Here is a 12,746-nt window from a genome sequence, read left to right on the forward strand (position 1 = left end):
TGTCTTATGTCAAATTGTCTTACCATGATCTTCAAGGATTGCTGCCATTTCCAACGCTACCAAAACTCCACTTTCATATCCAAGAAGATAAAAGCGTTCCTTCAGTTGAGTCCTTTTTAGAAGAATCTAAAAGAATATACCCACACAATTTAAATATAAGATTGATGAATTTCTAATTCGAACCGCTTGGATATAGAACGCCCTTCCTGCATCAGTTTTACTCTTTCAATTTTAGTATGGCTACCTGCCAATCATGCTTTCTTATTATGACATGAGATCCGTTCTTAGTAATTAGCCGGCGATGGGTAAGTGATGATGAAGTACTAAACTACTGCAAAAACATTTATCTTTGCAAGTTTCGGATATCTACCAATACGATGCCAAGTGCCAACTGACCTTAGCGTATCTTTGCGCCATTTCTTGTATAGTCTCATGTGGTCTGTCGACGCCTGGCTGCAGTACGAGTGCCGGTAACTTGAGTCGCTCACCAAGTTCGCGGAATCGTACGTGTAGTCCTTCGAGACCCGGTACTATACACAGGAATGTTTGGCTTACGTCAAATTCGTCATCCCTCTGAAAATTTTGATAATTTAATAACAGAAACAACAAAATAAATAAAATATCAGAAACAACAATAAAAAACCGGCCAAGTGCGAGATAGGCTCGCACAACGAGGGTTCCGTACAAAAGTCGTATTTTTTCAACATTTTGCACGATAATTCAAAAACTATGATGCATAAAAATAAATAAAAACCTGTTTTAGAATGTACAAATGAAGACCTTTCATATGATACCCCACTTGATATAATAGTTATCTTACTTCGAAAATTGAAAATACTAATTATTAGTTTATGACCACAATTTTTTTTGTGCAATGTAACCACAAATTCACGGTTTTCAGATTTTTCCCCTAATGCCAGCTATAAGACCTACCTACCTGCCATATTTCATGATTCTAGGTCAACGGGAAGTACCCTGTAGGTTTCTTGACTGACAGACAGACAGACAGACAACAAAGTGATCCTATAAGGGTTCCGTTTTTCCTTTTTGAGGTACGGAACCCTAAAAATAACATAAACAACAGAAAATAAAATAACAGAAACACTAAAAAATAAAATAACAGAAACAACAGAAAAATAAAGTAACAGAAACAACAACAAAAACATCCCACTAGCAGCGGAGTAGGACCCAAGCTGCCAGTAGTCAGGGCTGCAGAGTGAGGAACCTTTTCATAGGGCGTGCCGTCTCAAGAACCACTTGCTTCTGTATCTTACCGTTGATCCAACAGTTAAGCCATAGTTTTAAGAAGTTGGTCGAAACTATTCGCAGTAATTCCGTGAACTGAATAATTACAATTTATTCATTATTACTTACCATTGTAGCACTTGTTGTAAGTGTCGGCACAAATACCATTTCAGTTGTAGCTAGGAGTTCATCTGGGTCGATGTGAGAGAAAAATGTGTCCAAATCTTTGGTTTCAGTAAACACTTTTGTTAATGTCTTGTCTTCTAATTCCCGTATTCTGCAAGAGTTTTAGATTGTTTATTTTTTGCATGAATTTCTCCGTGCCAACTGCCCATATCTATATTTATAACTATTGTTTTATCAGGAGCTTTTTCTGCTATTTATGGTTATTTTTATAAAATCAACGTTTTACACGACACACTCTTTACAAGCTTTTTTGTTCGTATCTTGTGGTTCTGGTCATTCCTTCGAAATTGGTAATTAATTTTTAGCTACTTTCAAATTTAAATTTTACAAGGTTCAGTTGACGACAGATAATAATGGTATCTCCACCAACAGAGAGTCCCATTAGGACCTCTGCCGTTGGAGATATAAATGGCATGACAGTGGAGTTTGGACTCATTTCATGAGTACTTTTTAAGAACACGTATTAAACAGTAAAAACATATTCTGATACTAAGAAGTATTTACCTAATGTGCCTATAAGTTTTTTAATGTCATAGAGAATGAAAATCTAAATATTAAAATCTAGTGTCCACATCAATCATTTATCGATAAGTTTTTTCAAAATTTCTGAAACGAAACCTCAAGCTTTATTTATACTTTATTATTTCTTTTTAAGTTAAATAAAAAGTTTTGATTTAAAAACTGTTTTTTACATTTTACTTATATTTTTCTAACATGATGTAGATGTAGGTACAAATTACAAATTATGTTTGCTAGAGTTATACGTAGGTACATACAATTGTATGGAAGTTAAGTATCTAATAAGCGTCTCCTGGACTAATTGAAATACTTACTTTTTAAGTGTTAATAATGGAATGATAGTATCTTCCAGTAATATATTATAAACATCGCGCAAATAAGCTCGAACAATTTTAGATTTTGATTCATCCATTCCCAGATCTTTTAGTGTTAAATCTTGCGGCGTGCCTTTATTGACTGATATATCTATTAGAATTGAACAAAAAAAATCATCATGTCTTAACAGATATCAAAGATCAAAATTAATTTTCTGATAAACAATTTGTTGGTATTAGGTAAATAACTACCTATCAAAATGAGTGAAAGATACAAAAAATAACTTTTTACCTGCTACGTAAGCAACTTCTTCTAATAAATTGCTATTAGATTTTTTTATATCATGCGCTGCTATTACGCGCTGTTTATAGCACAATGATTTTTCTATGGCATCAATATCACGACTCACAGAAAAGTATTCTTTATCTTCAACATTGTCATTCTGTAAAAAAAATGCGATGCCTTAAACATTCTTTGTTGGCTATAATAAAAGTGATGACGGCCTACAGCTGAGATATGTACATGTACCACCTCGCAGTAATTCGCCGCCAACGTAGGGAAGTATGACACGACACGACTGAGGATTCCAATTATTTTTATTTATAATAATTATTGATTGGTAAAATTGCCAACGTATGCATTTAGGAAATGCACAAATTAATAAAATTATTTATCAAAGCTAACTAAGTAAGTAAGGCTGGTTAGACTATCTCGCGTCGGTGTAATTATACTATTATATAATTTCTAATAATTTCTATGCTCTATGGTATGAGCGAAAATGGATTTTCATACGCCATGTAGATAATAATTATATGAACGTGTTTTGATTAAAATGTCTTTGGCTGTTGCATATTTTTCGATACAAATAAAAACGGACTTACCAATGTTAAAGGTAGTAATTTGATGGTAGTAAATTGGTCGTGAGGTTTTGTTATTTTTATGTGATCGCCAGTCTCTTTCCTAGCATCGATTAACGCGAAATACCTGAAAAGTTGGATTGAGTATCATAGTAGAAATCTACTGCTCTCTTTATAGTGTAGATACTAGATGGTGATTGATTTCCTAAACAGCGATTATAATATTTACCTTATAGACCAATTCGAACTGCGTGTGGCCAAAGTCAAATTTTCTAAGCATTTTGAAATATTTTCATTTTGCTCATTAGAATTCAAAATACAATATATTCCTTCGACGTTTTCTGGTGTCTTGCTATTCAATAAATTGAAAATGTTTTCATTCCACGTATTCCCATAAGATATTGTACATTGAACTCCTCGTTCCTCCCAGGACCTGTAAAACGATCTGGATGACACAATTGTTGGTTTTTAGGGTTTTGTGCCTCAAAAGGGAACAGTAACCCTTACAGGATTACTTTGTTGTCTGTCTGTCCGTCTGTCGTGTCTGTCAAGAAAACCTATAGGGTACTTCCCGTTGACCTTGAGTCATGAAATTTGGCAGGTAGGTAGGTCTTATAGCACAAGTATAGGAAAAAATCCAACCGTGAATTTCTCGTGGTTGCGTCACAAAAAAAAATGTTGTATTTGATGTAAAAGTTAGTTTAATAAATCACATATAGGTAGCGCAGTTGCAGTTGCAATGCAGTTACGATTTCGCCGAAATTTGGTAGGTACAGAGATACTATAGCTTGATCCCGGATATGGATAAAAATACTTTTTATCCCAGAAAATCAAAGTTCCACGGGATTTTTAAAAATCGCAACTTACGCGGACGAAATCGCAGGTGTCATCAGTAACTCAATAATTTCTTACTAAAATATCGTAAATGTCAGCTTCCGAACACCTTCAAATCAGGTTACAATGGCAAACGCAATTTAACACCGTTAATGGCCCCGATTCTCTAGTCTCTGTCTAAACTAAATTTAGAGTATCTGCATCCCTTTCTTTTTACTAATGCTAAAAAAGGAACGGAACATGACTTTCACATTTAAAGACTCTAAATTTTAGTGCACAATACAAATTTAAACAGTAGGTTCGCGAGTGCGTGCTAAAATCACGGGTTTTACCATCTAAAAATTAAATTTAGAAATGTCAAACTGCTTCTGTCCTTTTCATATTACAATAGTAAGAAGAGGGTGCGAATACTCTAAAATTAGGTTGTGCTTAGAATCGGTGCCATTACTTACCTTAGTTTAAACAAAAGACTGTTTGATTTTTTGGAGCAATGCAGTACTAATTTTCTAGCACCTCTGCTTATCAACCTTTCCGCTAATTGCATCCCCAAAGCATCGTTCTCTGACAACAGCAGGTGCAATCGATCAGCCGAGCAATTTATTCTGAATTAAAAGAAATTGTAAATAAACATTTGTATTTTAAGAGCCCGCTTCATCGAAGCAACAACTCGTTGGCGCGTGGAGCCTAAAATAGTGTTTCCATAGATGATGGAAAAAACGTTATCGTGTGTCACCCTTTCCCTCTAACCGCATCTCACCCCGAGAGAGGCCTGGCGAGTGAATTTTGCTTGATAATTGAGATACAAGATTTTTTAGATAAAAACGAAAAGTGAAAATTTCAAATCGACGTTTGGAATTACGCCTATTTTTGGAAAATTACATACAACACAAATAAACTCGGTGCTGCAAATTTGCATGAGCGGCGCGGCGGTAATCACTTAACATCAGATGACCCGCCTGCTCGTTTGCTCGCTATTTCTGTTTACAAAAAACGTTGTTTTTTTGTGTTGTATGTTCATTTCATGAAAACTTTTCGAAATCATATAATCATTACAGATCAGATGCTATACAGGGTGTAACCAGAACGCTGGCAAAAACGAAGACGTGATAGTACTGATGATTAGTGATATGATACCATAAAAAACGCGAAAAAAAATTAAAAATCCTCTATTTTGTAAAATTTCACGATATATTGCAAATAAAACATCTGACTGACGCTAGAGGTCAACGAACGTTCCGTATGTACTATGTAGGCCACTCGGAGTCAATGCCACGTCGTAGGCGGGGCATTGACCCGAGTTTTGCATGCATTGCGGGTTTGAAAAATACTAAATCACTAAAACTACAAAACGAGGCAAATGGTTATTAGTATTGGATTGTGTTTAGGTAGTATAACAATAACGGTAAGTATTTGCTAGCGTTCTGGTTACAACCTTTAGTGTCGCTACACTCGCAGGCGCACTTTTTATTTTGAAGCGCAATGTGTGAATGTATTGTACATTCTATCTCTTGTGAACATGGCTATAAAGTCTTACTTATGCTGTGTGTAAGACATATCTTCTTCTAAATGAAGCAGCACTCGGCCAAGATGTTTGCTGCCGGCTTGCAGGCGTAGAGCACGTGACGCGTCACCTGCTGAGTACACCACGCGGGACAGTGGTCGGACGTAGCCACGCGCAATTCCTTCGCTCACCATTACTTGCAGTCTCTAATATCGATATTGAAAGTATAATCAGCAGTAATTATTGTTATTACTTCTTCGAAATATATTTTCTTCTGCTAGAGTTATTGAATTTACTGTTTATAGCCTCGAAACTCCAGTAACCGCCGTTCCCACTTGTCGTTTGTCGTTTATCGCTTGATGTTCTAGTGGCAGTGCATTTTGATACAATAATCGGTTTCCGACAAGTGTGAATAGCTTCATAAAAAATTCATTTCTGCCACTGGAACATCCATAGGGCGATTGCGGGAAAACCAAATGTAACCAAATCGTCCATGTGTAGGTACTAATTAGATTAATATACGGAAAATAGCGAATACGTACCCGATTACTACGATTAAAACTAGATTTTTTCAGTTTAGTAATCTAGTAAGTAGTAGAGCTTGTAGAGCTTGTTGCACAAATCATCATCATCATCATCAATCGATAGATGTCCACTGCGGGACATAGGTATCTCCGGGACATCTTGTTGGGACTTCCACACGCCACGGTCTTGCGCCACCTGAATCCAGCGGCTCCCTGCGACTCGTCTGATGTCGTCTGTCCACCTAGTGGGGGGTTTTCCAACGCTGTGCCTTCCGGTGCGAGGTCGCCTTCCAGCACCTTGAGACCCCAACGTCTATCGGTTTTTTAAACTATGAGCCCTACCCATTGCCACTTTAGCTTCGCAACCCGTTGAGCTATGTCGGTTACTCTAGCTGTCCTACGGATCTCATAATTTCTGATTTGATCAGGTTTTACAGAACTAGTATCTATTTAACCTTAACCAATCTTCCATCATGAAGTACTTACTTTTAAGTCTTCTACATTTTGCGGTTCAAATAGTGACGAAAACTGCAGTGTACTGAAAGAGACAGCTGCCAACAAGTTAAACATCCCAAAGTTGTAATTTTCACTGTCCAATAGAAGGGATGTATCAACTACAGATCCAAATGCTTTGCAGCAATTTAATGAAGCCTGTAAATTGTAAAACAGCAACTAAATATGTATTTAATAATAAAATATGTACTATTAATATTTAAGTTAGAATCTTGGGAATGAGTTGCTTAACGACAGCTTTGATACTTCCGATACTTCCAATAAGTTAAAGTAATTTTCTGAAATGGTGATAGTTAGAAGGAAAACCCGGCTAAGTTACGTTTGTTGTGGTCTCAGACCACGGCGCGTTTGGAACCCTCGCATAGCTTTAGTTTTGAATTTGCATATTTAATTATCACCATAATCATTATCTACCATCATTATCTTACAAATTCAACGATTGAAAATCACAAAGTGTAGGTAGCTACATTGGTATTTAGTTTGAATAAATGCTTTGAGTTTGAGTATATTTAGCTCACTAGTCTACACAATTGTGGATTAGTTCAGCTGCTCGATTGCGGGTAAACTGCATCAATCATTATTACAATTACAATAGTTGTGATTGGCTGAATATTTATGGTTTTCTTGTTGCAACGATACATTGTAGCGAATAGTGAGCGAGCATAAACCAATCAGAGATGCTTGCGATCGTGACATTGTAGCTACCATTCTACCGCAATCTAAATTGTTGATCGTACATGATAATATCACGGTTCAATGGTAGTTTGTCTGTTGGTTTATAAATAATTTGAATATAAAATTAATAAAAAATTAAAGATTGGTATCAAAACTTTACGACTTACGCTTCTTAAGTCTCCTTTGACTGAATTGATAACAATGTCGCAACCTCTTCCATTGGTAGCTTTACGAACCATATCTCTAAAACTGCTGTCTCGAGAGTAACCGATATGATCCTCTAAAAAAAAAATTAAGATGATACATTAAACTTCTCAAATCTTTTTTTGAAATACAAATAGCGAGCAAACGAGCCGCCGCCCGCCCAAGGACATTCTTAGCACCCACAGTTAGCACCAGAGAAACCGCCAATGCGTTGCTGGCCTAACACTAGGCGAATCACCGGAGCGGACAGCGCGGCGTGTTCTGAAACCGCTTGGCAACGTTCAAGTTCTGGGATAAATTTGAATTGAATAAATATAGAGGAGTCCTGTTCAAAACCAAAATTTTGCAGGTTCTCTGTAGTACTTAAAGACATATTACCATTTAAAAATTATGTGCTAACTTTATTATTAAATAATTCGTTTCATTCGTTTTATTTTAGCTTGTCTCAAAATTTTATTTGATCGAGTGAAGTACATCCTATCGTGTAACAAATTAGCGCATTCTTTAGACAATGTCTTTAGGTATATTGTATACTTTTTACAAGGCCGTTATTTAATAGTAGGTAAATACTTCAAATATTTGATCTAGCAAACCAGTTTTCTCCGCTTAGCCTCCGGTGACTCGCCTTAACAACGTTCAAACCAAATATTCTTTATCATTATTAAAGGAAATACCAACCTTTAAGTTCTGGGAACAATCTGAGCAAAAACTTTTTTTTCCTTATATTGCTCACGGTAGTATAAATATCGCAGTTATGTGCTATGGCGATAGAGATGATTGCTTGGCCCAAAGCTCCCGTACCTCCATGCACAAGTATACTGTTATCACGGTAAAAACGACTCTTGAAGCACTGTAAAGATAATTAATAGATATACTTTAAAGCTAAAAATCCGGTCAAATGCGAGTTGGACTAACGCACAAAGGGTTTCGTACCATCGTAAATGAAATAACGCTTTTTAAGGTTCCTTACCTCAAAAGAAAAAACCAAGTGCGAGTCAGGCTCGCGCAATGAGGGTTCCGTACTACAGTCGTATTTTTTCGACATTTTGCAGGATAATTCAAAAACTATGATACCTACATAAAAATAAATAAAAATCTGTTTTAGAATGCACAGGTGAAGACCTTACATATTATGATACCCCACTTGATATAAGTAGTTATCTTACTTAGAAAATTGAAAACAATATTATTAGTTCATGACCACAATTTAATTTTCACATAATTTTTGTGTGACATCACAACATACATTTGTGGTTACATAACCACAAATTCACAGTTTTCAGATTTTTCCCCGAATGTCAGCTATAAGATCTATCTACCTGCCAAATTTCATGATTCTAGGTCAACGGGAAGTACCCTGTAGGTTTCTTGACAGGCAGATAGACAGACAACAAAGTGATCCTATAAGGGTTCCGTTTTTCCTTTTGAGGAACGGAACCCTAATAATCACGGTTTTCGGATTTTTTCCTTTATTTGTGCTATAGGTAAGGCAGTGCCACAGTTCACGGCAGTTATAAAACTTCTAACAAAACGTGAAGGATTCCCTAACCTACACTGGCAGGCGTTAAATGTTACCTACATTTGACGCTTCGCTATGAAACGACTAGGCTTTTGGTTAAAAATGAAAAAAAACGTGCTTCAGGATTTTTTGACATTTTCCCCCAAGAGGGTTAAATAGGAGATCAAAGTTTGTATGAATGTCCGTCATTTCTCAAGTTATAATGCTATAAGTTATATAAGTAAGTAGGCTTTCAGTCACAAATAAATAATTTAGGATTTTAGAAAATTTCACCCCCTCGCCGATTTTTGAAATTCCACTCAAACGAAACAGAGGCTGGCCAGCTAGTAAAAAATATAATTACCAGACAATAGAATGCCAGGCAATAAGCTAGAGGAACAGTAGCAGCATCCTCTAGAGTCCAATGTTCGGGTACAGGCCACACTAGTTCAGGCTTTGCTACGACGCGGGAACGGATTGATTCTTCTTGCACGATACCCATTACACGTTCTTTTCTAAAAAAATAAATGGTCTAGATTTTAGTATCCATATTTTAAATTTATACTGCTATGGCCTGTGGGCGGTCCCTTGCACGAGCGTACCAGGTTATCTGCCAGCAGGGAGAAGTTGTGAATGCTCGATAGGCGCATAATATCTGCCCTAAAGCAGTGTTGGCATTAATCGATTCATTTTTAATCGATTAGTTAGTTTGATTAATTTTAATCAGGTCAAATCAATCGTGATCAAACTTAATCCTGATTAAGTTAATCGCGATTAATCTTTTTGTAAATTTACAAAAACATGGTCATACCTTTCAGTAGTGCCACTGAAGCTATATTCAACTAGCTTTCTATCATTTTTGTTTTCTGTTGCTGCCACTCCTAATACTTTTTTCACATAAGCATCGTTCAAACTAGCGTAGTGTACCTAAAATGGTATTATACGTTCTGTTATAGGTACTTTTGATGTAAAAAAGATAGCTCAAAAAATGTACAGTCAAACCACAAACAACGTGAATGGCCAACCGTATCACAACACCTACGAGTAGCTGTTAACGAATGCTTCTTCAATCTCAATCAAATTGGTATAATGTTCATATTTCATACCTTTATTGGAATGCCTGGATGACTAGACTCTGTCGCTTCTATCCAACGCATTGAGTCTATATCACCTAATCGTGTCATTTCCAGCGCCATTTCTTTGCCTTTTACTATTTTTCCTTGGATTGGTAAGTAATATTCGCCACCCCAAATTCCCTAAAAATAAATACCAAAAAAAATTGAATGCTTCTATTTCAATTTTATTAAAATTACACTTAAAAGTTAAATAAAATCACAAAATTACATACAAAATACTTACGTGGTCTAAAATACTAACAGTCAAGTCTGTAAACGGCATTTGACTTAAACTTTGTTCTTCGACAAGTTTGTGATTGATAATCACAAGATTAATTTTACGATGATCTTTATTTCTCCACTTTTTAACAATATCTTTCAAACCATCAAAAGCTGGATACGACGTCAATATTACAAGTCTATGTTTTGACGGAAGTGTGGACAGTTGAGCATCAAGTTTAGTAAGGTCAGCTGGTGAAAACATAGTTACAGCACTAGTCCCGGCCGTTACATCAGAAGGGTGCCATATATCTAATTCCAGACGTGAAGCACCAATGGTATGGGCGCACATAGTGCGATACAGTAGAGAAGGACGAACGGTCGACAAATCTGCACACATCTCTTTATTGATCAGCAAAGTATCTCGATCGAGTAACCGGTGTAGCACTTGGCACATCTATTAGAAAACAACACATTGATAAATATAGTCAAATTTTCACGTTTTAAGAAATTAAATATTAAAGATGACTTACATTATCATCGGAAGCTAAATTTGTTATCATTAGCGCATCTATCTCTTTGAAGAAATCATCAGATTTTTTCGCTAAGTCATCCCGACAAATTTCGAATAAATTGATCTTTATTTCAGGTATATCATGAATAATTTTTCCAATGTTTGCGAAATTTCCTTGATTTTTATATTCAACAATATTTGCAATATTGATCTCCTGTTTATTTAAATTTTCTGCTAATATTTGCAAAAGTATATACAATGTAGAATTTTCCTGTAAAGAAGCAATGGTAATGATATAAGTTCTCTCCATAATTGTGACAAAAATAAATCTTATTTATTTATTGTACTTACATCGAAATTGTTGGTAGAGACATGAGGAACAAATTTTAGTGTTTTTAAAGCAATTTGCTCTTTGTTCACTGATGGCAGGTCATAGAATTTGATGTTTTCAACCAAGACACCACCACACCTGAACAGAATAAAACAGTTTACCAAAAAAAAATTGTCCTTAAATTTAAACTTGACCAAAATGATTAAGATAAGAGATTCTTCTTTCCTCGACATCTAAGGTGCTTAACTTATGCTCGTTGTAGATCCGACAATAAACCACTGGGTGGGAATTTAACCTACGACCTCTCGCATTTCAGTCCACCCTCTAAACTGTTTCCTATTGTTTTGAAATGTTATGTAACCATCAAAATAAATCTTACCAAAATAAACCCTAGTCTATTTGAATGCAAGAAATGTAAAAACAAAATAAATACCTGGTTCTGTCCAACACCTCACACAGATGAGCTGACATGACATTGGCATTATCTACCACTAAAGTTTGATCTCTGGTATGCTTCTCAACATCTATTACGATTCTTCGAATAAAATTAGGTTGTGAGACGCTTTCATGAATGCGCTTAAGTGCATTTAGTTGGATCATGCCATCAATGAGTGTCACCCAATTGTTTTCCCACAAAAGATGAGCTTTATTCAATGATAAATTAGCCTTGTAAATACTTCGAAATTCATTCCTAAAAAGTAGGTATTAAGATTAAAATCGTACAATGGTACAATAGTAAATACCTAATAAGGATTTTATATATTTTATAAGATTATGTAGTTGGTATAAAAACTCAAGAATATCATGTGATGGCACATTTAACACTTACGAGTAATTATAGTCTCTAGCGCTCAATAATTGGTAAATATCCTCTGATTTCAGCAATAGAACTTCCTCAGACTGCAATTCTTCCTCTGATGATATGTGTTTGTCTATTTCACTAACAATAAAACCGGTTGCAACTTTAATGTTGTCATCTAAAACCTAAAATATTTGTAGAAAGTTATTTCAATTCAGCTGTATTTTGCGTTAATATTAGTCTGCGTCTACGTCTTCAGCCTTATCGCAAATCAAATCGCTGAAGAAAATTTCCGCGGCAAGTTTTCATTTTTCCGCTTGCTAAATGACGCTAGATACTATGTCACTGGCCTAAGTCTCCATTTCAGCTTCACTGTTTAGGTTTAGTGAAAGGTTACCTCGAATTGGCCTCTCCCCCTATGCACAGTTATGTTCAGGCGCAGCTGTCTTTGATCATGAAGTACAGGTTCTGAGTGCAGGTACACATCGCGAAATTCCACGGAGAGTTGCTTCTTGGGCACTCCCAAGACCATGGCCAATGTATCCCAAACGGCTACTAAAGTGGCAGCGAAAGGATACGTGTTCTTCTCTAAAATTATTTTTAAACATATATTTCTCCAAAAAATATAAATAAAAAACTCGCAAAAATAAATATGTGGTATTTCCGTGCGTCCTGGGAAAATATAATATACTTATTGGAAAATTAAACATGTGTAGGTAGACGCGTTTCTTTTAAAATTACTGTTTAAAGCGCCTGTTACCTCTTATCACATGCCCTTTCAAGTATCGATGGTCGTCATCATGGATGGATAGGACATGAGTGCATGCTGCTGCAGTTTTTCTGTTCGCTGATACATACAATGGTACATTCCTGAAATCATTTATTTTGAGAACAACT

At 35.8% G+C, this 12,746-nt stretch overlaps 1 protein-coding gene across 1 annotated transcript in view; it reads right to left on the reverse strand.

Annotated features, from left to right (window-relative positions):
• Nucleotides 1–12,746, reverse strand: part of LOC117985005 (fatty acid synthase-like) — a 29,764-nt gene that overhangs the window by 970 nt on the left and 16,048 nt on the right. The window contains exons 17-38 of the mRNA XM_034971686.2: nt 12,610–12,719; nt 12,247–12,437; nt 11,880–12,034; nt 11,484–11,741; nt 11,071–11,188; nt 10,739–10,990; nt 10,231–10,662; nt 9,978–10,127; nt 9,683–9,798; nt 9,236–9,386; nt 8,052–8,223; nt 7,337–7,449; nt 6,468–6,632; nt 5,491–5,663; nt 4,409–4,558; nt 3,352–3,555; nt 3,147–3,249; nt 2,557–2,707; nt 2,265–2,415; nt 1,375–1,522; nt 397–573; nt 24–126 (exon numbers count right to left, since the gene is read on the reverse strand). Of these exons, the coding sequence (XP_034827577.1) occupies nt 24–126; nt 397–573; nt 1,375–1,522; nt 2,265–2,415; nt 2,557–2,707; nt 3,147–3,249; nt 3,352–3,555; nt 4,409–4,558; nt 5,491–5,663; nt 6,468–6,632; nt 7,337–7,449; nt 8,052–8,223; nt 9,236–9,386; nt 9,683–9,798; nt 9,978–10,127; nt 10,231–10,662; nt 10,739–10,990; nt 11,071–11,188; nt 11,484–11,741; nt 11,880–12,034; nt 12,247–12,437; nt 12,610–12,719 (3,743 nt within the window). The remainder of the gene's footprint in view (nt 1–23; nt 127–396; nt 574–1,374; nt 1,523–2,264; nt 2,416–2,556; nt 2,708–3,146; nt 3,250–3,351; nt 3,556–4,408; nt 4,559–5,490; nt 5,664–6,467; nt 6,633–7,336; nt 7,450–8,051; nt 8,224–9,235; nt 9,387–9,682; nt 9,799–9,977; nt 10,128–10,230; nt 10,663–10,738; nt 10,991–11,070; nt 11,189–11,483; nt 11,742–11,879; nt 12,035–12,246; nt 12,438–12,609; nt 12,720–12,746) is intronic.

Source organism: Maniola hyperantus, chromosome 9, assembly GCF_902806685.2.
Source record: "Maniola hyperantus chromosome 9, iAphHyp1.2, whole genome shotgun sequence".
Taxonomy (NCBI): domain Eukaryota; kingdom Metazoa; phylum Arthropoda; class Insecta; order Lepidoptera; family Nymphalidae; genus Maniola; species Maniola hyperantus.